Below are 23,874 nucleotides of genomic sequence, written 5' to 3' on the forward strand. Positions count from 1 at the left end.
GTGCAAGTTGGTTTTTACTAACCTTTGATGAGTGTATAAACTCTGAGTAAGATACCTTTCTATTTCCCAAAATCTGAGATGAACACCGCTCTTTCGATTTCAAGATACATGCTTTACATTCTATATAAAAACTGGAACAGCCAGTCTTTTGTACAATAAGTTAGTCTTTCTCTCTCTCTCACTCACTCGCACACGCGTACATACATATGTAAGCAAACAGGTTTTTGAATCATTTGAGTGAGAGATCGATAAAACAGAGAAAAACCAATCAACTAAACGCACATCGAAGATTTAGAATGAATTGTACTTTTCCAGCTTTACAGACTTTGGACGCCTGATGACTCACTACAATGATGAACTGGAAGATTAAACAAATGCCATCTGCGAGTTCAGTGTAGTTCTGAGAGTTCTAGTCGGGTTTGGTAACCCTGACAATAGCCTTCCCGATATTCGATCCTCGGAAAAGCGACACAAAAGCGTGCGGCATGTTCTCAAATCCATCGGTGATTGTTTCTTTGTACTTAGCTTCCCCTGCAATCAATCAATCAATAAAGATTACGATTATAAAGGTGTGTCATTAAAATTTTGATATTTAAGTACAAAGTATGAATGGGATTATAAGAATATATTATGAAAGACAGTGTAAGAATGCAGGTTACGACTTCCAATGCCCGGTGTGTGGAGCTGGTAGGATGTGAAAAGTTCACGAATGAATTACTGGTAATGCTTAAGCTTCTTACCTCTCGTATCCACTGCGACATCTGGGCAACAAACTCATAGTAACGATTGTTGTAGGCAGGAACATAAACACCTTTAATGTTTAGCTGCTTGTCAATGATAAACATCGTAGTGCTTCGCTCTGCGACATAAACACAACTCTTTGACTTTTTGTCTTGCAGTGCCAGCAAACTGTTATTTCTTACAAACAAATCGCACTACATGTGAAAACTTTCACATTGTCTCCCTTCTCGTAAACATCTTTTCTTTTATTTATTTTATGATTTATTTTTTATTTGCTTTTTTAAGTAAATTTCAGTTCGGCGGGTCATCGGCTTAGGGACAAGGTATGTACAAATAAACAAAGTCACGCTCTTCATTTAATAGCACCTAAGACCCACTCACAAAGACCAACTGAAGTATATTCTACTCTGTTCTAGAATATACTTCCGTACAAAGATTTGCTGGATTCCGCACCTCTTTCCCAGGCGTTGTACTGGGCAATGGCACCGCAGATGGCGATACGACCGTTAAACTTCATGTGACTCTTCATGACGTCATACGTAAAGTCGCCGCCCACCTGGATGATCCGTAAAGATCAGTGTTTCAAAAATCTATATATATAAATATTATATACATCTAAGTCTGATTGCCCACTGGGATTAATAAAGTTGGTCATTTGTCACTTTTTTCATTAGCCTTGAGTGAATAGAGATCAAGCCAATGAGACAGGGTTAGCTTAATAATAATAATAACTGTAATACAAAAACAAGATGAGAAAACAGTTTCATCAATGCTATTCAAATACAAACAAGCCTCATAACAACTTTGGACACAAAGTAGCCCAGGTTCCCTTTTCATCACATCTTTGCTTGTTTCAAATTTTAGGATAACTGAGTTTAATAAGAAGATAACCGATCATCATAAAAGGCATACACTTTAACGAACAAGTCGACAGTAATTAATCAAAAGTAAAACACTGTTAAAACATCATCAGCATGTAAAACATTGTTTCACAATTTATCGCTCCTCATCAGCTTATATCCTCTAAAGATAACTGCTAAGGGAAGATGTCTTTACTGACATTGTCAAAGTAGATATCAACTCCATCTGGCGCCATCTCTGTCAGCGCTTCGTCTACTGATTTCTCCTTGTAATTGAACACGTGATCAAACCCAAGCTCCTGTAGCCAATCACATTTTTCTTTTGATCCAGCTGATCCAATGACTGTACAGCCCTGAGAAAACGATTTCCTTCAATAAAAATGACCTGCTCAACAAAATCAGTCCTGCGAACTGATATTAAAATTGATTCCACTAACACTACCACTATATACCCACTATACCACTCACCTTAATGCTACTAACACCTCTACTCTTTCCCTAATTAATCTTCCTGTTGGCTCTCTCATGACTATCTCACTTATCTTCACTGATGTCGCAACTACCAGTATTTCTACAGCTACTACTAAAAACAACACTATCATTAATTAATAACTTGCAAAATAAAACTAATTAATAAATACACTTTTAATCATTTAGGACATTTAGCAAGTAATATTCACACTGAATTGCACCCAGGGACAGTGCGTCTGGTATTTAAACTGTTTCACTCAGTATGGACAGTGAGGGGGAAAGATGAGCCAGTCATCAGCTTTTATTCCACATCTTCCGGTGGTCCGCTGACCACCATGCACTAACTCTCCAGCTTTGGGAGTGAGAGACATTGTGTGTGTGAGGAGGTGTGTGTGTGCCAGAGAGAGACTATCGATGACTGGTGTCCATGGTAACCAGGGGGAAGCACACTCTAACCTGCACTTTGGCCACTTGTCCCACTATGCTGCCCACGGCTCCTGCTGCCCCGCTGACCAGCACCGTCTCCCCAGCTTGGGGCTGGCAACGGTCCAAAAGCCCAAAATAGCCTGTCATGCTGGTCCCACCAGCCAGGCGAGAAAACATAGTCGTAAGCCGACAACAACAACAACAACTGCCTTAAAACAGTTAGCTATCCATGTCACATGTCACGTGTCACATGTCCTGCTGTACACAAGGATCCTCGGTGAAATCCAAACCTTTTCTTTTCAAATAAATTGCGTGACAGTTGTGTGTACCATCCCCCATGATTTAGACAGCAAAAGATTACATACAAACAATTATTTTAAAAACGAAAGAAAGAAAGACAAAAGACCCTGCATTTTTGATCATCTTTTCTTTAGATGAGAATTCAGAACCGATTGAAGAAAAATTAAGACAAATATTTACTAAAGCTCGCACATCATTTTACAGGAAGCGGAGAATGAGGAGATAAGACATGTTAAGGTCTAATCACACGGGTTGAAAAGCCGACTGAAACAGGTGGGCAAGAAGGTTCTACAAAAAACGAACAATCATGGCTGCAGACAAGTTTTTGTCCCCTCCCCAATACTGCAGTTTGGAAAGCTTCGTGTGAAGAATCTCTTGAATGCACGTTACAAAGCCGTATCTGTCTAGACCAGATGTTTTGATACACTCCGATGGCGAGAGGCTGGATTTTTCGACTGTGACCTTTTGCAGATAAACATAAGTGTGCGTTTCTGTAACCTTTAACCCTGTAGTAATCTGACATTTCCTCCTAATTCACCCCGCGCGTGCATGAACTTTCGGGAGACTGAAACGCACTTTGATAGAAAGACTTCAGCCGCGAGTGGATAAAAGGAAGAAATGACGATTGTTACCCCGGCATCCCGAGGCAGCCTATGGCCAGCGATGGTGACAGTCCCCCAAAGTCCGGCAGAGGTCTGACCACTGGACCGAAGAGCTCCTCCTTGTCAGGGTCAGGCACCGCCGTGTGTGTCCGCCATCCGACATTCGCCAGCACCAGTCCGCCTGTGGGGAACCTCGGGGTGTTGCTGGCTTTTATCCTGTGGATGGAAGACACAGTGTTGATGGATTTTATTTAATTAGCCACAGCTTGATATAAATTTTTATTTTGGTGGGCTAAGCACGATGTGACAATGTTTTAAGTTAGGATTGTGCTGAAAATGGACAGGACATGTCAGAGTTTTTTTTTTATTTTAAACAACACGTGTAACTGTTGCATTGTGGGACTTAGCAGATCAAGCCAAGAGAATGGAAAAAAATAAGAGGTGGGCTACAAAAAGAAAAATTAAAAGTTTGCAAGCGTACACTAAAAGACAATTTTGAGGAAAATACTCAAGGGCAGAAAAGAGCACCACAAACCTTGCTACCTGTTCACCCATGATAGTTGCACCCATATCAATATTCTCTATTCTGAAATTTTAAAGAAAAATGACAAAGTATGCAACACCATTCAATGTTTAAGTGCGCTATACCGGTGTGCAAGCAGTGTGTTATGTGTATTATCGTTTAGTAGATATCAGGGGCAGATCAACTGGTAATTTGATATCATCCCATCAGTCCCAAAATGTTCAAATCACCTTCACATACTTTTTCAAATGTTGTTTAATAAGGTACAAGCTGATTTAGAGCCGTAAAACTAATCAAAGGAAATGTAAGTATCAGGACATAATTTTTAAAAAATTAAAATAATCTCTTACCTCATGTATGGGTCGACAGACAGGTAGATGGCTTCAATCAGTATCTCTAAGAACAGAATGTGAAATGCTCAGATGACTGCAGGCTCTTGCTTTCGCAAAGCGATTTGAGAAAGAACTTTTCTTAACTCTCTCTTTGGCTGGGACAATGTTGTCCAGCGTTTGGCCAGGTTTGTAAATAATGTTGTTCGAAGATGACATGAAAGCAACAGTTCTTGGGCAAACTGTCGGATCTTAAGTCAACATAAAATGAGCTAACACCATGCTGGACAGTAAGTACATGTCCAGTTCAGCTGGACTTGGCCTGATGTGGATGTTTGACCATTGGACGTTTTGCACGGTTAAAAAGAACGGGAAAATTATTTCATTGTGCATGACCAGATGATTACGGTAATGATGATGACGATGATGATGATGATGAGGATAAGGGTGATTCATGTGATATGTTGCTATAATTAGCCACAGAATATAATGATTATCCTCTAAAACCTGTTGAAGTTCTTTTTAATGACAAGTAGTCAAGGGACGTAACTCAGCAGGTTTTACCTAACTAACCATAGAGGCTACAATCTACAAGGTCGTCTACCCTTTCCTCAAGCCTGTAAAGGTACAGATGAGCGACAGATGAGTGGCCAGGTATACATACAGGTAATTTATTACTTATGCCGTGTCTACCCTGCGTACCCTTAGCATTGGAGGACAGGGTCACCGGCTCTTCAATGACCCGGAAGTCCGACAGTTGAGGTTCGCCCTCCCACTGCTTTGCCAGCGTCCATTTTCTGGCCACAGTTGTCCTATCAGTAAACAAAGAAAAAAGTGGAAGCTTCACATCCGCTGGTTAGAAAATTTATATGTAAGATGAGGCAGAGTTGTTATCTGTTTCAGCAAAATTGAAGTTTGAGTGTCAACTGATCTTTTATGCTATGTCATCAGTGTCAAAGATTGTGTCATGTCGCCATGATTTATCAGTGCCACGAGCCTTCCTTGTCAGCAAAAATATCAAAGACAAAATATAGATTATTGTTCGTGTTTCATTATTGGATTTTTGCCGTCCCATTCTAATTTCATGACATGAGGCTAGTCCTGCCACTGAAAGCTCTACTTGCATGCGCCCTGACTTCACAAGAATCACAGCTGATGGCAAAGGTCAATAATCTAATGATTACAGGAGATGACCATGTTGTCGAGGGACTTACTCGTAACGTCTGCCGCTTTCTCCAAACACACAAACTGAACTCCACCGAAATCCCACAAAGGCCTTGGAGCCCAGCAAACATAGAATAGGTCTCGCCGCCATTACTTCCCAGACCGTCTGCCTGCACTCATGGCGATTGAAGGCTCTCCACCTGCGTACCTGCCACAAGTTTTGGGTGATTATTTGGCATAAATTCTAGGTCCATGCGGCTCCAGGTATATTTCACACCTGCCATCTAACCCTTGACCTGAATTTAGATATTGCACAAGAGCAGTTGTAAGCTTTTTCATTCTAAAGTGGTGGTTGTTATAAAAGAATATATATTTAAACTGTGGGCTTTGAGTATCTACATAACTCAGTAAAGATTCACTATTCACATTCTCTTAGAATGTTTCTTTTAAGAACGAGCATTATTAAACGTAGGTTGAAGATCAATAAATAGGTAAACAGTTAAAGTTTTGAGAATCAATTGAAGAAAAAAATTCTCTGAGTGACACGGTATGTCGGGAAGCTGGTGCTGTCTGAGCGAGATTGAGAAATTGAAAAATACATCTTTATTGACTTAAATTATTATGAGATATGGTCTAAAATATAATGTATTTAAATGTGTGGCTCGAGTGGAAGGCGATCTTTTCTAATTAGTGTGTTTATTTTAGTAATTTCCGTTCCTTGAGTATTTTACCTGCACTTAACCAACTTTCATCGTCGCCGTCTATGATCACAGCACCACCGGACCAGACACCTTAAAAATTGTGTATTTATGTTGCTGGATTCGCATCCCGTAGTTCCAAGATTAAACCATTTTTACGTGCATTCTCTGGCTGTCTCCAGCAATCAACACACAACACTAATTTACTCATCAGTGCAAAAGTTCCAGTGAGGCGGACAGACATATAGAGAGATCCCTGCCTGCATGACAAGTAAAGTATGTCGCCAAAGTATAACAAACGTGGATCTTGGTGCTGGGAAAAGGTCGCGAACTCACCTGGGTTTGTGTCACCTGTCCACAGTTCCAAACTCCCACTGACCAGACTCCAGCAGCCTGCCTTCAACCTGTAGAGAGGAAGGTGCGAGACACAGTTTGGAGAATGTGAGATGTTCACTGTATAGAGATGGCTGTCAGTAATGATTTACACAATTCCGTGATGGCTGTTGAGGTGATAAATATAACCACTCCAAAAAGATTACTCTCGCTAAAAAAACATTAGAGAAATATTGAGAAATGAACGCACAAGAATGAGATTTCGAATCCACACACACACAAAAACACAAACAACATATAACTCCACGGACGTTTATAAATACGTGATACCTCTTATCCGATTGTTTACTCATACTCTCAAGAGACTCGAACCCGCGCCATACTCACTCTCTGTCTCTTGCCGCTGTCTGTTAGCAGACGACACCAACTTCATGCCAGTGCTCGACTTTGTGTTATTCTACAGAGACGTTTCCCTAGCAACAACCTAAACGTCTATTTCCACTTCTGGCTGCGAGGTCAAATAGCTGAGCTCAAGAAATTAGTCGCTCGCGCGAACTGACCTACATTGTCGCTGCACGGTCAAGGACGCCGCCGCGCGTGGCTGAGGTAAGTGCTCGTGACCTTTGGCGGCACCGCTTAAAGTACTAGAGTACCCATCTGCCTGCAAAGGTTCTTCGCGCAGATGCGTAAATACATCACTTCCGGTGTCACGAGCTCACGAATTGCCGAGCGCAGGCGCAGAGGGGTCAACAGGTCATGTTTACCACTGACGGGTCATTTCCGCCAATTGCCTTGAGCCCAGGAATTGCCATCTCATAGCGCGCACTGAACAGTGTTGGTTTATTCGGATGTTTGAACTTTGCGAATTACGATACTGATCTAAGAATTTTTTTTGTTGTTGTTGTTGTTGCTAACCATCGTTAAATTCTGGTTAACTATAATCTAGTTTTAGCGATGGACGAAGGTAAAATGGCTCAGTTGCGCACACAGATGGAAAGATTACGCACTTTAATTCATCGCTACAAAAAAATTCTGGGTTGGTGCGAATAGAAGTGAGAAGAATACCATAAGGCATCAAGCAAAGCACTATGTGCTGGAAGGCAAGTATTCTATTTATGATCTAATCTGTCACAATTATAGTATACGAAATATTATTACATGTCAGTTCTTAATGAACCAAGCATAGGAAGTCTAATATTTCATCATTGCTTTTTCATTGCATGACATCAAAATGATTACTGATCATTACCCATAATTTGTCACCAAGAGGCTAGCCGGGTGGGAGTACGGAAAAGAAGGTAATAAAAAAAAAAAAGGTGTGTTGGGGACGGGATCTGATCTCACGGCTACCGACAACTTATAACTTCAAAGAAAGTCCTTTCCTTGTTGTCCTAACGATGGCGCTGTCAAAGAGGTACTTGGTTTAGAAAAAATCCCGAGACTAAGCTAAACATTTGTGTTTGTCTCACCTACTGGTTGCTAAAGAAAGGAAAGGGTGCTGTACTTTGAAACATTGTCTGACGGGAAAACAGTTCCAGTCTTGACCCTGGCAGTTCCCCTTCTTCTCAGATTTTATCTCATCGAATGTCTCGCTTCAACAAAGGCTTCATGACCAATTTCCGGTAAGTGGATTATGACAGTGCTATCTTAGGAAATAACGATGATGATACATTGAGTGTGCTAACTGTGAGTGGTTTACTGGCTCTAGACTCCTAGAAGAGCTTTTTCTTGTCACTGGGCCAAGCGAACGTGGAACTGAGAGCTGCTATGAAGTAGTAACCACAAGACTTTATATCAGTTTCATAAGGCTTGATGCAATTTATATCAGCTGCAGTTAATTCTTTTCCGAACTGAAAAGGACAAAATGAATGTCTCTGCCCTGTGACTTATATGTCCTGCATGTCTCCTTTACAAACATTTCGGAACTTTTGACTGCAAAGGTTCGACAGCCACAAACAAATCGCAAACGTCTCACTTTCGAGGAGGCCAACCATCTGTGATATCATTTGTTTTAAATCGGAGAGGGAATCAACACCACGATGCCCAAACAATAAGAAAAGTGGAGAAGAGAATACCGAAGAAGAGGAAAGATACAGGGAGGAGGATACATGGAAAGTGTGGACAGCGCTGGTGTGATTAACTCCCCATGGGGCTTTGAGGAACCGTGAAAAATGGACAGAACTGGTGGCGAGGTCACCGTTGGTCAACGAGCATGAAAGCTGGGGGTCACATGACAGTGATTTGTCACTGGCCACCTTACAAACTCAGCTTCATCTCCATGTTCCGGTGAGATGGTCGAGGAACTCGGGAAAATGTGCTTCTGGGAAGAGATGGAGATGAGAAATGATGTTACAAAACCAGATGGTAGGTAGAAATAGTAGGTTGCCATGAGAACGCTGCGGTAGGTAGAAGTGGTATTCGAATATTAACGTCTCTGTGGTAGGCCTGTAAGTCCAGATGTAACTGTGCTTTCAACATGATCATAGACTTACAAAATGGTGGAAAGCAGCACACACACACACACACAAACCCACTTATCTTTTTAGTCTTCTTTGTCCTCCTAGTGCCGCAACCATACCACCCCAGCGGATCCGGTTCTGGGCCGAGGATCGATCTCCTGGTCTGTCTCCGAACCCTGCGTTTCATCTGTGGGTTGAAGTCCAGAACTTGTCTCGTTAAACTCGGTGTCAAATTGCAATAAAATCAAATTGTCAACCGTACACTGCAGTCTATGCAAAAACTTATGAAATACATTTTTTACTAAAACAAGGATATCGGCCGACAGCTCTTCCTTGCGATGTAAGTGTAGAAGCAGGACTGAAGTATCGTTGGAAGTCAGAGAAACATTGCAGTGTACTGCTGACGTCAACAATGTCTGTAAGACACAATAACAAACACGTTAATGCTTTGTACAAAGCCAGGATAGTGTGTTTTCACGAGCAAACCGTCGATGTCGCAGTTGAAGATGTGAAATATTTTCACGGGTGAGTCCCGTGCTGTGTCCTGGTGACCGTTAGCACGGACACCTCGTGTCGCGTAGTCACTGGGTCAGTGGAACTTATTCTCTCCCTTGTCTTGCTTGTGTCTTGCCGTCCACACAAAGTCCTCGACATTATGGGATAGCAATTGTCATGAACTGTGGAGGACCGGCCATCTTGTCACTTATTTCTTGTTGGTGTTCTTTGTAGGGTACTGTTGTCCGTTTTCGATGTCCTCCATTGACTGGACAGACAACTCTGACCACGCGTACAATGATGTCTGGAGGGGAGAGGATCGTGTAGGTTGTTGCCGTCTGTCACTCCGATCTTGTTCACTCCATTAAGTATGACGTGTGTGTTTCTGGCAGTTGGAGGTACCTAGGGGGACAGTAGCAGAGTGTTTGTGGTCCGTCGTGCACTAGTCATCTTCGTTAACAGCAGCCTCATTGTCGATGACGTCACCGGTTCTGGGGCGTGTGCGTCTCGGTTCAGCGGATATGTTAATTGTTGTACACGGCGAACTTGACTTCTTCACGAACTTTAGAGACGTTAGTTGGTAACGGCTGAATAGCCTGGTGGCTACCGACGAGGTCTGAAGACTGAAAGTCTGAGTGGTGAGTGAGTGAGTGAGTGAGTGAGTGAGTGAGTGAGTGAGTGAGTGACAAATAAAAAAGTCTGAGTGAGTGAGTGAGTGAGTGAGTGAGTGAGTGAGTGAGTGAGTGAGAAGTCTCCTGTTACACTTACAAGGTCTCTAACTTGGATAATATTCTCATTAACCCATTGATATGCATAACATAATCTAACATTAACTGTTCAGAAGTTTTTGAAAAACATTAAATATTTTTTAATATTGCTTATCCACATCTTCCCAAAAGAGATTTTGAACTATGCATAATACTATTTGCATACTTGGCCCAAAATGTTTGTTATGTTTTTAAGTATGGAATGAATAGTCAGGAGAATCTTTGCTGAGATGTTGTCTTGCTCGATTTTTTTTAACCACCTAGGTTTCATTGTTGATAGAAAGGAGTAAATGTCACACATTTTAAGCCCATTTATAGGGTTTACAGACTACTGATTTCTTGATTCTGTTACGTGCATTTGCAAGGTACTCTTGTACTAAGGCTTTTATTGCATGTGCACATTACTTTCAAACATGACTGTCCACTGCAAAGGATTTTATTATAATTAGAAGTCAATGGTTTCTTGCCCCTTTTTATGTAGAAAGTCTTCTTTGTTATAATTTTTCATTACATTGGACCATGTGTGCAATTTTTAAATTCGTGAATATACACCTTTCATATTATACCAATTGAAATGTTTTTGTCGTTTACGGTCAGTTTGTGGAGCACTTTTACTAAGTTAGGTTTTATTTCAACTGATAAGATAGCATAGTATTATGTGGAAATAGTAATCACGGTCTTGTAATCAGTGCGTTGAGGCGTGATGTCTCATTTGCACTGGGGCATTTTATTACATACAATCCAACACATGCAGACATAAATTATTAATGTATTGCATACTAATGGGGAATAAACATTCAACACTCATTGGTAAATTATTGCACTCTGTGCTACACTTGTACATGATACAAAAAACAGCATTTCACTTCCATTTCTTTATTGAACAAACTCACACATAACATTGTGCTTAAATTGCCAAATAATCACTTTGCTTGATTCAGTCACGGACTTCTATAAACGATCGGTCGTTCATCATCGCTAAACGTCAAAGCACATTACACGTTTCGTTCACATGAATTAAAAATAAGCCTGTGTGCACTATATTAATTAGCACGCTATAATACTATATAACGCCACGAATACAATCCTAGAAAAACAAATAACAGACGGAACACTACGAAGAAACCGACTAAGCGACGAGTACAAAATAAACCGGGGACACAAGTTCGTGATGATACCTAAAAAAATAGCAGACGAACATTTACAAAGAAACCGATCGACTAAGCCACGAATAAAAATTAAAATGTAACTTACCTTCTTATTTTTGTAGGGGTGATTTGTTATTGAGCTGCATCACAACACGTCCTCGATCCGCGAGTCTACCACACTTGACAATGTTGTTAAATTCAAGACATATTCTGTCCTAACACATGGGCAATTCCTCAGCTCGGACACGTTCTCATCTCACGGAATATCAAGCCCACAAATTGCATTGTCTGCGCATGCGCATCTGTTGACCCCTGCGCCTGCGCACTGTGAGAAGGCAATTCCTGGGCTCGGGCAATTCCTGAGCTTACGACACCGGGACTATAAATAGTATATGACTTCATTAGGACTTTTTTAAATGTCAGTTATGCATTTCAACTAAGGATGAACTCTAACAGCCGTCATTCTATATCTAGTTGTATATTTTTGGTAACTTGAGCAATGTTTTTAGTGAGATACAAGATATTGTGTTTATGTCACCGTCCATCAACACATGCCATAGAAGAAGACAAAACATTAACAAAACCTACACGCCATACTACCTCCACACACAGTTCACGCCAATTCTTTATCCACTTTCTCTATATTTGCCCGTTTTTCCCATCCTCTTCGCCCCATGAGTGTGTATGATAGTAGGGTAGAGAGTCGGAGAAAAGAAAAAGCTAATGGACGATTGTGTTATCGGACATGTACAAACTGATTATATGAGACTTATATTCACATATATTGTAGCCGGACAGATCCATTTTTTTCTGCAAGGCTGGAGTAGGTCGCTCCTAATATTTTTTTTGATTTAGATTTTTGTGTATGTGAGCCACTTGACAGCGGACCATACCACTTACAGTCTGTAATGATGCTTCCCCCGCACTCAGAATAGGGGAAGATGAAGGGACAGAAAATTTCGAAGCACGTGAGCCACTTGACAGCAGACCATAACACCACGCGGTGCACACGTACTGCTCCCGCACTCCAAACAGGGAAAAAAGGTAAGAATGACCCTGTGCGGCGAACAGGGTTCAAGTAAGGCACTGCATGTTGCCCGCTGTTGATGCACAAAATTGGTCCGAAGTCACCCACTCCAGGGTCACGTGACTGGATAGGTGGAGGGACCAAAGCAGTGGTACACGCTGCGCCAGTAAATGTTCTCGATCATATCTATATATCAGCTTGCCTGCATGCGTGTGTTGGTATTGGTGAATTTTTAATGCATTTTTCAGTCTGTGTTCTTTGTTAAGGCCTTGCAATACATCTCTTCATATCACTGCCACGTCACTCTGACTGAAGATGAGACATGAAACTTTAACTTTTATTCCGCTCATAACAAAAGCACACTCATCAACACTGATGACAAGCATGCCAGGGCATCCAAGCCAGGATGACAGGAGGAATTTCACCCTAGCTGTGAACCTTTCCCTACGACAATTAAGCCTATAGCCCGGTGTAGGAAACACCTGTGGTGCTGACAACAGTCTCTCTACACTGTCGGTCCACTCACGATACATACGGGTACTTTCGCTGACACTAACTCCTGTGTACGGAATCTTTTCACACTTTGCACCATACTTGTTTCAGTTTTTAAAGGTACAAAATCAGCAAAGAGTCACAATAAAACATAATTCGAAGGTAGAGTCGCTCTGTTCTCAAACTTTGACCACAGCCTTGCCGGTGTTACCGCCCCTGAACAGCGAGATGAAGGCGCTGGGCATGTTGTCAAAGCCTTCAGTGATGGACTCTTTGTATTTCAGCTTGCCCTGTGTGACAACCATAACACAAGGCACCTTAAAGTTCCCTGGAGGCTTGCAAGCAGGACTTTGAGCGAAATAGGCCAGTAAAATGTTTTGATATGATCGAGAAAATAAGCTGCACCAAAACCGTAATAAACATTTGAGTATGTTCTGCCTCTTTTATGTTCGCATGTTTCAACACCCAAACAAAATTTATTTCGCGCTTTTTTTTACACTTGCGCGTGTTTCAATGTGTTTGACACAAAAATGCAGTAAACCTAATATTTACTTTGGAGTGTGTTTTGTCAAAGCGATTACTAAGTGCAGAAGACATTAGAGTGAACCTAGAAAGGTCGTATCTTGTGGGAACAAAAACACACACACACGCGCGCGAACAGAAATTATCGCCTACAGGCACGAGACTTACCTCCCTCACCCACTGCAACATCTTGGTCAGGGCTTCGGGGAAGCGGTCGACGAAAGCACCGACGATGACCCCCCGGATGGTTAACTGCTTGTAGATGGTGAACATGGCGGTGCTTCGCTCTGTCAACAACAATCAGCAACCAGTAACAGAGCGAGGCCAGTGTCCGCAGCAGGACACAAGTCTAGGATCGTGTCTCGTGAAATCGACAAAGAGAAAATATGTCAGGTAAATCCCCGATCCATGGGACATGTTTTCATCAATTTGGCAATTATGCATGTCCCATCCAATGTTTTCAACACTGCGCATTGCACAATCTTTTTCAGCGTAAATTTATTTACAATATCAAGTATCGATGGGAAATTCTGTCCCATCCATCCCATCCCATGTCCCATTCCTATGTTTTCCGTTGTGCGTCGTTGTAGATCGAGATGGCGCCACATATCACAATGCGCCCGGCAAACTTCATGTGACTTTTCATGACATCATAAGAAAAGTCTCCACCCACCTGTAGACCAGTATGTGCTTACCTGAGCTTTAACATCTCTCGTATATATAAGTAATTAGTAACAAAATTGTGTCAACATTCGTTTATGCTCATCTACATGCTCCATACAAGTAACAATGAGGGTAAGAGGATGAGCTAATGCCGTGAACTCAGATGATATCATTCATGTTCTGAACTTCTCCCCTTGTCTTTCGCTCTTCCCACTCCAATTCCTCCCCCTTCCCTCTTAGTAATATTTTTTCTTCTTCCTCTTCTCCATACTCACTACCCTATGCTACACATGAAAAGGTGAAATGAAAGAATATATAAATGGGTGGAAAGTGCTATGTCCGTTACACTTTTCAGAAATGCAATGTAATGTGAATGTAATGGATTTCAAACAAGAATGGAGGAAATGCTTTGTCTCTATATATACTTTTAGTAAACGTATTGTTAAACAAAAGCTTATAAAATAAAAAATGAAGGTAAATATTTACGTTTATTGATTTTAAAATGCTTTATCTATGGCCACATCCTGCTGTTTTCCTACAATGACTCTACGTATAGACTATATTATAAGATTCAAGCAAATCATGAACACAAACACAATTCCCTTCCTATGGAAAAATTTTGTTTTTAAACTCCGGATGACCTACGTTGTCAAAATACAAGTCCACTCCCTCTGGGGCGAATTCCTTCAGTGCATCGTCGACTGATCTCTTCTTATAGTTGAACACATGATCAAAGCCAATCTCTTTCAACCAATCACATTTATCGTCGCTTCCAGCTGAGCCAATCACTTTGCAGCCCTGAAAAATACCAACCAGGCCTTGCAATTCTCGTGCACTTCGAACTATAAACGTTCTCACTTGGAAAAAAGTTGCAATAAAATATTCTGAGGTCAGATGCACACAGGCTGGCTTGTTGGTTAGCTCAAAGCACACAGCGAAATAAACTAAGTAAAAGCCACTTTTCGTTTAGTGTAAAATAATTTTTTCTCTAGGTCTCTGGATATTCTTAAATATAGATATAACTTTACAATATTGAAGTATGAGCGGCCCGAAGTATTCCAGGTTCCAGTGTACTCCTCACACTTTTTTTTTTTTTTAATATATATTAAAGAAAGTCTGAACTGTGGTTTATTTATTGCATTAAATATTGATTATACTTTCAGTAAAATTGTTAGCTTCTTTATAGTCATGTGTTCGTTAGATATACATACTTTACACCTTGCTCATCTAATGAAATTCCTTTTACAAAAAAACACATGAACTGACTTTGATCTTGGCGATCTGTCCCACGACGCTGCCCACAGCTCCAGCTGCTGCGTTGACCAGCACCGTATCCTCCGCCTTCACCTCCCCTTGCACCAGCAGTCCGAAATAGGCCGTCAGCCTGCGTGGTGGTGAAAGTAAAATCATTCAGACACAATGATTAATTGACGACATGACTCGGACATAACCGGAACGACGACAGGAAAAGAAGATAAATGAGGACCAGATGAAACATCATTCTACAATAAAAAGCATGCTGTATATTTAGTATGTGATGATATGTCCTTGCACCATGTACTTCGATAATAACTGGGTAATCCAAAACTGAAAATAATTTTCAAGCATTCAATCTCTTGACAGCCACAAACTACAGTTGCTTCAGATTTCAGTAGCAGACACCAGTTTCCTCACCCTTTCATTACAGGATCACACGGCAATCTCATGATGACCATTTATTCAGGAGATATAACGATAATGTCACTCACCAAGGCATTTTCACAGAAACACTCTCTCATACAAGCATTTCCTAGCAGAGAATACGTCACTTCCTCCGCATTTCCAGTCACACAAAGCATCGCTCACCCAGGCATTCCCAAGCAACCGATTCCCAAAGACGGAGGCAGGTCACCAAAATCCGGAAGTCGCTTGACCAACGTCCCGAAAACAGCTTTTTCGTCAGGATTTGACACAAGGGTGAGAGTACGCCATCCCGTGTAGGCCAACACCAGGGTACCTTTCGGGTAGCTGGGATTTTTGCTCTCTTTTATTCTGTAGAAACATTGGCAAAAACCCCAGTAGAAACAGTTATTACTCCTTTTTACCTTGTACCTTGTAGAGTGACTATTCATTGTGATGTTAGTAAGTTGTTGACATTTCTGAGAGATGTTCACTTCAAAACAGTAATCAGCTCCCACACACAACATTCAATATGGTACCTCTGTATTAACCAGTGCTCAAAGTAAATGTATCAACAGGTGACAAATGGCTAAGTAAAAGTTTCGACAGAGGCAAGTCAGGAAAAAATACAAAGTCTCACCTTCCCACCTGTTCGCCGATCAAAGTGTCACCGACTTTGTAAGGTCTCCCTCTAAATAAATAAACAAATTTATTAAATCATAATTTACAGGTTAATCTATTTATTTTTAAACAAATGCACGTTAGAGTCCATTAAGGTTAAATTCTGCAGTCGCAGGTTGACCTTCCACCGCTGAGAGTTCCTCCTGATTTACCATTTCCAAGTCCGAGAAAAAGAATCTCTTTAATTGCTTCGAAGCAAGAACAAACCAACTGACTGCAAAGGATCATTGCAGGCACTATTATGCACAGCAATCTCAAATGGTCTGGTCACCAAGAGGCTAAAGTGCATGCATGTGGATGTTTAAAGAGTTAGACCATCTGATGACCTTTGCTCACCTCATGTAAGGGTCAACTGTCAGGTACAACGCCTCCACCAGAACCTCTGCAACATATACAAACCGTCATATGAACCACGTCAACATTTTATCCCTTTGCCATTCATCTTCACTGTCACGAGATGCAACTAGTCCCCAAGTGTGTGGTCTTAGGAATTCTGGGTTAGTGTGGCAGCTCCTACACATACACACTCATCCACTCACTACAGAGAGACTGTACTGTGCTTCATTGTGCACTTTTTTCCAAACATTTTAATTTCCTGTAATAATGTCACTACAAGAGCATTGTTCGTGCCGCACTTATTGCCAGTTTTTACTCTACTGATACACAAACATTCATTCACTAGGGCGCAGTACTCACCTCCTTCCTTCAAATCAGTAGAAATTTCTTCCTCCACAATTTGAAAGTCCGACAGTTTGGGTTCTTCCTCAAACAGTTTTGCAAGGATCCACTTCTTCCCTTTGACCGCCATGTGTGGATGAGATGGTCTTCAAGTTTCAGCCAAAGAATGTTAAGAATCACAAAGCAGACGAACAGACCGATGTCCACGGTACAGACGATATGGCGAGCACAACGACTGCAAACTGCCGACTACAGCAGACTACCAGCTTGATAGCTTTGTGTAGACGTGTCCTCAGTGACGGCAGGTCACAACTGTAACCTGTGACCTCTTCTACACCGATGTGTCCCTACCACCTCGAACACTCGATTTGTTGGCCTCGCTTCTGTTCAGCAAGTCACTTGCTACTGATAACGCACACACTCGTCTGTCGTCTTTCCTCCCTCGTAAATAATTATATATATGTAAACCGGTCGACCTTGACACGTGATACGCGACCTGTTGATAAACGAGTTCACAGCTATGTCCTCATGTGTACCTATTTAGGGCTGATAGGGAGTAATGTGAACAAGCACATCACATCTCCCCCTTCGTCATGTCGCTCCTCTTGAAAAGTATAACTGGAGAAAAAAAAATTATAGTTGTTTCTTGTTCGTAAAACACGAAGATAGCGCGACTTGTCTTCACATGCGTTTACTTGCTGCACTCAGATGTTGTCAGTAGTGCGGTGTGAGCGAGAAACAATGTTTTAGATAGCAAGCAGAGAGTGCAGACGAAGCTGGTTCAATTCTCGTGATAGCGTGAGAAGCGGTAGACGATGAAATGGGATGTGATGTTTCTTTAGTTAATGTATATTTTACTTTGTTTTAATTTCTGTACAGCGCACCCAGCCTATGTTTAAGTGAGGGAAACGCTATCAAACTGTACTTATTATTAGTGTTCTATGCCTTGAAGACATTCACATAAATCAACTATTTGTAAACAGTTAACGCAGCACGCTTTAATGTTACATCAGTAGATAGACACTTAAATACATTTAATATACTGTACATTTCTGAGCCTGCGATCTAACCCTTCAACCAGTATCTCCGCAGTTTTTAGACATCAGTGTCCCACATTGTCTCAATGTTTGTGGTATGTAGCGAATGTTCTCGCGCGTACCTACACACACACAACACGGAGTTTTATATATGTAACTCCGTGCACACACACAAACACAAATCACTCACGAGCCCTACATTCACACGTGCGCATTCAGACATTCACGACCCGTGCAGTCAGCATCACGAGGACAGCAGCCAGCTCCTGTGTTCTCAAACTCTGACCACAGCCTTGCCGATATTTCCGCCTCGGAACAGCGAGATGAAGGCGTTGGGCATGTGTTCGAACCCCTCAGTGATAGTTTCTTTATACTTGAGCTTGCCCTGTAGAACAATTGTTGAACAAGCATCTATAAAATACAGATAAACTTTCTTGTGAAGATGATGCCTAACAAATGTTTAGCTGGGTTGTGTGTTGGTGTGTTGTGCGTGCGGGGGGGATGGCCAGCTTACAATACACACTACCCAATGAAAAAAACGATGTAATACAGTTTCATCGTCTACCGCTTCTCACGCCATCATGACAACTAAACCAGCTTCCTCTGAAAGCTCTTTTTGCTAAAGTTTTTCTCTGACACTGCCATACTAACGACAGCTAAGTCTCTGTGCCTTCACTGTAGCACAAAACTGTGCACTAACCGTGAGTTCTTACACTACAGCCCTCACTGTCTTCAGAATTTCAAATATGATCATGTCTTAACAATTTGGAGCAAGAATCACTTATTAATATCTCTGATTTTTGCATTGTAATGTAAGAACTAGTACTCTTTGCACAGGCCTCACCTCTCTGATCCACTTCAGCAGTTCAGCCAGAGCTTGCGGGTACCGGTCCACATACCTGCTGACACTCATTCCCCGAATACTAAGGTGTTTGTCAGCAACGAACTTCGAGATGCTGCGCTCTGAAAACAGTAACTAAATATTGTTATGAGTCTCCTCAACAACACACCTCTACCGGTACTAAACTTCACCTGTAAAAGCAATGGGAGTCACTGACATGACTGTCCTGGACTATAAGCAAATAGTATCTTCCTGATTTAAGTGTGGGATCTCTAGCTTTTGCCGTTGTACATTTCATACGTTCAATATACCATTCAGTTCATCCTTCCTTTCTTTATTTCTTTACCTTTGCTTTCCGTGTCATTATATTCTGAGATTGATCCGACCTCGACAACTCTTCCACCTGCTTTCATGTGGTTTCTCATGACATCTGAGGAGAAATCTCCTCCAACCTGCACACATAACTTTATTGATTATCAGTGTTCGATGACTAGGTTCTACACAATTTGTGTGCGATCGCTCGTGTGTGTGTGTGTGTGCTGATTAAATATGAAAAATATTCTCTCATTCCGGTGTTTTTTTGTTGTTGTTGGTTTGTTTTTTTTGGGGGGGGACGGACTTAATAAAGTCTGTAGCAACAAAATCTTGATGTGAAAAGCCTTCGTTATCGTTAAAAATACTAAGCAATGACCTACGTTATCAAAATATACGTCCACTCCCTGTGGTGCAAATTCCTTTAGTGCATCATCGACTCTTTTCGTCTTATAGTTGAACACGTGATCAAAGCCAATCTCTCTCAACCAGTCGCATTTAGTGTCAGTTCCAGTCGAGCCAATCACTTTGCATCCCTGAAGCAATAAAGGACGAGTCAAATAGTATGACATGTTTACGTTATTACATATCCACACCTCAGTTTTTTTTTTTTGCTCTCAGGTAGTCCATTCCTCATGGTTGTCTAGTGGAAAATAGTAGCCAAGAAAATGTGGAAGACGCAAATGTGTCCCCTTACATTTTTCTGGCCCACAAAGCGTTTATCCCCACATCTTTCCATGATTCGCTAACGTCACAAGAGGTTTACTGTCACCGAAAAAAACATGAGTAGGAAACTATAAAGGACTGACTTTGATCTTCACGATCTGTCCCGCCACACTGCCCACAGCTCCTGCTGCTGCGTTCACCAGCACCGTCTCCCCGCACTTCACCTGACCTTTGTCCAGCACTCCGAAGTAGGCTGTCAACCTGCGAATGTTGCCGGCACAAAAGTCACGTGGATACAAAGACTAAGCAATAGGTTGTTTTATGGGTGGTGAGGAAAAGCAACAAGACATATATAAAAACATCTCTTTCTGAGTTAACAGTAGAAAGACCATTGTAGGATCACACAGTTGACAAGTGTAGGAGCGCACAGGGCGGATCACACCAGTGGTATTAAAGTAAAATAAGTAAATGTGATGATAATATGTCAAGAATAAACAAACGGTTGATCATGGAAGTAACTGGAAACATTGAGCTTATGGTTTATCCATAATACCAAAAGTGTTACTCAAAATATATCATTGCCTGCTTACACCAAGCACCACAATGCCTTGACTGACTTTTCCAACATTAGAAGACATACCTTTTACAGCTGCATCTAAAGTGACGAGAGATGATTTTTTTTTGTTTTGAGGCACAAAACAATCGATGAGCAGCTCACCCAGGCATTCCCAAGCAGCCGAGGGCTAACGAGAGTGGCAGATCACCAAGATCTGGAAGAGGCTTGATCAGAGTTCCGAAAGGGGCTTTTTTCTTGGGGTTGGACACCACTGTGTGTGTTCGCCACCCTGTGTAGGCCAGGACTAGGCTACCTTCCGGGTAGTCGAGGTTCTTGCTCAGTTTTATTCTGCCAATAACAGTTTTGTTTTGTCAGTGACAGTTGCAACAAACAATGGAAAAAGTAAATATGAAATCAGTCACTGTATTAAGTGACAAAATATACGTATTTCTAGATGGTTCTATAAAAATAAAAAACACCTGAAGAGTGGATAGAAGACATGCTCATTCATGATATGCCATAATCTCCAAATGGCTAAAAATTAAAATGTTCATCAAATTGAAGGGGAGGTGTGTGGCCTTAAATACAATGGTTGCTGCTTCTTAATCAGTAGACAGAGAATTCGCTTGAATATCATGGTAAGTAAAAGGTAATACATGGTCAATTTATATTTTAAACCTGCTTTTAAACTGATGCATAACAGCGATCTGAAATGCCAGATGTATAGCCGACAAACCTCTAAATCAACAGTTATCAACAATCTCCTAAGTTTGTGTTTACAATCAGTTAGCCGAATTTCATGTAAAAGTGTGTGAATTTAGCCTACAAGAAGAAATGTATACAGTTACCGGCACGTCTGAATAATACTACTTCGAAGAAAATTCTTGCCTTCCAACTTGTTCGCCGATCAAAGTGTCTCCGACTTTGTAAGACCTAACCCTGCAGTAAAAAAAAACACACACAGCGTCACCAAACTAGCCACCTATTATAGGATGATATTCCATTATATATGACATATAATACATGACATTACATTTTATTATATATCACATAGTATGCCAGTTTCCATGGATAATAGGCAGAACACAAGCAACTCAGTGAACTGGTCAGCTTTTAAGGACACTCCCGGTGTATCAGCTTTTTTAAAAATATGACAGGCTTAAGATATTTTTTAACAACAATAAACATTGGCTGGTATTGCTGAAGCACAAACTAGGTAGCTTGACCAAGCTGGGTAAATCTGTCATGGGTAGCTAACGGCATCACGTAAATTCAACAGACCGATAGACTACTTTAAGTTGTCTGAGACAGGTTCAGTCGCTACTGAAGCGAGTACGGCTTCAATAAAGTTCTGTCTCAGGAGCTTTTCTTCCATACCAGAGTACCTGAAATCCAGTCCATGCATATGCCTGCATTCATTAAAGACTACATGCAATCATCGGCATTCTGTCGCACGTGACGTATGCTCAAACTGGTTGAATACTCCGAGACTGTACAATCATTACGTAGCATGAAAAATTATCTTGCGCGGCATGACCTTAACCTTGACAATTCATGCACACCTTCGTGGATGTTGAATCAAGCATGCATGTTTACTAGATGTATTTGTGACAAACGTGCTAAGGAATAAATTGGGAAAAAAATCACCTTTTGCTCACCTCATGTAAGGGTCCACTGTAAGGTACAGCGCTTCCACCAGAACCTCTGACAATGAGACAATATGAGACAATTACTTTAAAAAAACATAAAATTAACTACTAATAAATTTGTGCGTTTCATTTTTCGTGCTGAAGCATGTCTAGCTTGCCTGATTATTATTGTTTGTTTTATTTGATTACTTCTGGTCCTCTTGTTTAATTTTAATTCAATTGTTTAATTTATATGATTATTTAATTTTTGTCAAGTTGCTAAAGTCTGATATAGCTTTTTATTTGCTTTTAATTCTGTCTAATTTATGTCTATATTTATCTGTGTCTAATTTATAAAATTAATTCTAATTCTAATCCTTGTGAGGTTTGTTTCAATAATGTAGCTATTAAAGGAGAACATTGTACATACTAATTTTACCTTAACTATCGTCTACTCATCATAGTAAATACACAGCACTATGCAAATATTGTATTTTTTACCTAGTTCTCCTTCAGAAAACACAAACATACACACAAGACCCTTTAAAAATGTTTCGTGCAGAGCTATTCAACTGATGCTCTCACTGTATTTGCTTCTGTGTGTCTATACATGCTTTGTACACCTGGTTGATTTGTCGACTGCATGACTGGTTAGTTGGCTGCGTTAATTTAGTTCTCACCTCCGGGCTGCAGCTCTGCGGAAATTTCCTCTTCCACGAGTTGAAAGTCCGACAGTTTCGGTTCGCCATGAAACGTCCTGGCCAGCGTCCACTTTTTGCACCGCAGCCCCATGTGTCTAGGCAGCGAAAACAAACAACAGCCAAAGCCTGACAAAGCAGTAAAACAAGTCTACTTCGTAGATCTCCACACCAGCGGCTGGTGATCTTTAAAAAAGTTGTTTGTTGCGAGCGCCGCTGTCGCCATTCTGCAGCCTGCGCGGCACTTAACTGCACAGTGAGTGCTCCCCGAGAAGTAGTTCGTAGCAATTTAGAGCACAGGCGATCTTTGTAGGCTTATCTGTACAAATCATCTGCTAATAGGGACGAGGCCAGCCTCCAAATACCTACAAACAATCGATGAATACTGCTAGAGCCGAGAGTAAATGCGTGGTTGTGACCAAGGTCAAGGCTGAAGACGCTCAAGCCAACAAATGAATTCCGAATATTTCAGTTGTTGACTGTGAACATTTAAGAATACAGTCGTATACGTGAGTGAATGCTTTGTTTTATTCTTTTATCACTCGACAAATAAGGCTGTGTGTGAGGGGAGGGGGATATTTCATTATCAAATATCACAAATGTTTGTCAAGGATAAACTGCCGAGTATCTGTATTCAGAAGTAAGGGAGTTAAGCACAAACTGAGACCAAAGAATGACGCTGCAGTTGCGTCCCTTGGTTCTCCTTGTGACACGTGAAGCCGCTCTTAGGGCCTGTACTCATTCCTTCGTCTTTCTCTTTAAAATAATGCCGCGAACTCTGTTTTCGAGTGCTCGGAAACTGTGTTTGTTTTCCCAATCTAATTGAAGGGGTGACATTCTAATGAAGGCACGTGTTTGAATGCTTGATTATACTTGTGTAGAGTAGTTGGAACAAGCCTATTATACATTAGTTATTTAGCTACGGAATACTCCTCCCCCGCCAGCCACCCATATCTCAGGGCGAAACTGCCATTACACTTATTCATTATCACAAAATGTTTGTCTTTCACTAGCTTGCCGCCATCAATATCTACTAAAGATGGACAGATGTACATTCATGCATGCGCGCACACACACACACACAGAGGCACGTTTACA

At 41.2% G+C, this 23,874-nt stretch overlaps 3 protein-coding genes across 4 annotated transcripts; all 3 read right to left on the reverse strand.

The window, feature by feature from the left end:
• Window positions 1–7,135, reverse strand: LOC112572463 (prostaglandin reductase 1-like). 2 transcript variants are annotated; one of them, XM_025252160.1, is made up of 12 exons: window positions 6,835–7,135; window positions 6,451–6,518; window positions 5,467–5,616; window positions 4,955–5,064; window positions 4,274–4,319; window positions 3,936–3,986; window positions 3,431–3,616; window positions 2,529–2,646; window positions 1,802–1,954; window positions 1,195–1,297; window positions 741–859; window positions 1–531 (listed from the first exon to the last, which is right to left on the reverse strand). In XM_025252160.1, exons 3-12 carry the CDS (start codon window positions 5,565–5,567, stop codon window positions 367–369), a joined length of 1,152 nt encoding a protein of 383 aa, XP_025107945.1. In that variant the 5' UTR covers window positions 5,568–5,616; window positions 6,451–6,518; window positions 6,835–7,135; the 3' UTR covers window positions 1–366. The 2 variants fall into 2 exon arrangements, with proteins under 2 accessions (XP_025107945.1, XP_025107944.1); XM_025252159.1 differs by having other exon boundaries at window positions 5,467–5,624; window positions 6,835–7,134.
• Window positions 7,136–12,666: 5,531 nt separating this feature from the next.
• On the reverse strand, window positions 12,667–17,475 carry LOC112572099 (prostaglandin reductase 1-like). The gene is made up of 9 exons (XM_025251630.1): window positions 17,057–17,475; window positions 16,697–16,742; window positions 16,320–16,370; window positions 15,866–16,051; window positions 15,287–15,404; window positions 14,666–14,818; window positions 13,932–14,030; window positions 13,526–13,654; window positions 12,667–13,125 (listed from the first exon to the last, which is right to left on the reverse strand). Exons 1-9 carry the CDS (start codon window positions 17,166–17,168, stop codon window positions 13,015–13,017), a joined length of 1,005 nt encoding a protein of 334 aa, XP_025107415.1. The 5' UTR covers window positions 17,169–17,475; the 3' UTR covers window positions 12,667–13,014.
• A 548-nt stretch (window positions 17,476–18,023) lies between these two features.
• LOC112572769 (prostaglandin reductase 1-like) lies at window positions 18,024–23,200 on the reverse strand. The gene is made up of 9 exons (XM_025252639.1): window positions 22,759–23,200; window positions 22,109–22,154; window positions 21,339–21,389; window positions 20,613–20,798; window positions 20,038–20,155; window positions 19,612–19,764; window positions 19,263–19,368; window positions 18,920–19,038; window positions 18,024–18,460 (listed from the first exon to the last, which is right to left on the reverse strand). Exons 1-9 carry the CDS (start codon window positions 22,868–22,870, stop codon window positions 18,350–18,352), a joined length of 1,002 nt encoding a protein of 333 aa, XP_025108424.1. The 5' UTR covers window positions 22,871–23,200; the 3' UTR covers window positions 18,024–18,349.
• Window positions 23,201–23,874: the final 674 nt, after the last annotated feature.

The sequence above is a fragment of the Pomacea canaliculata genome, linkage group LG9, assembly GCF_003073045.1.
Source record: "Pomacea canaliculata isolate SZHN2017 linkage group LG9, ASM307304v1, whole genome shotgun sequence".
Taxonomy (NCBI): domain Eukaryota; kingdom Metazoa; phylum Mollusca; class Gastropoda; order Architaenioglossa; family Ampullariidae; genus Pomacea; species Pomacea canaliculata.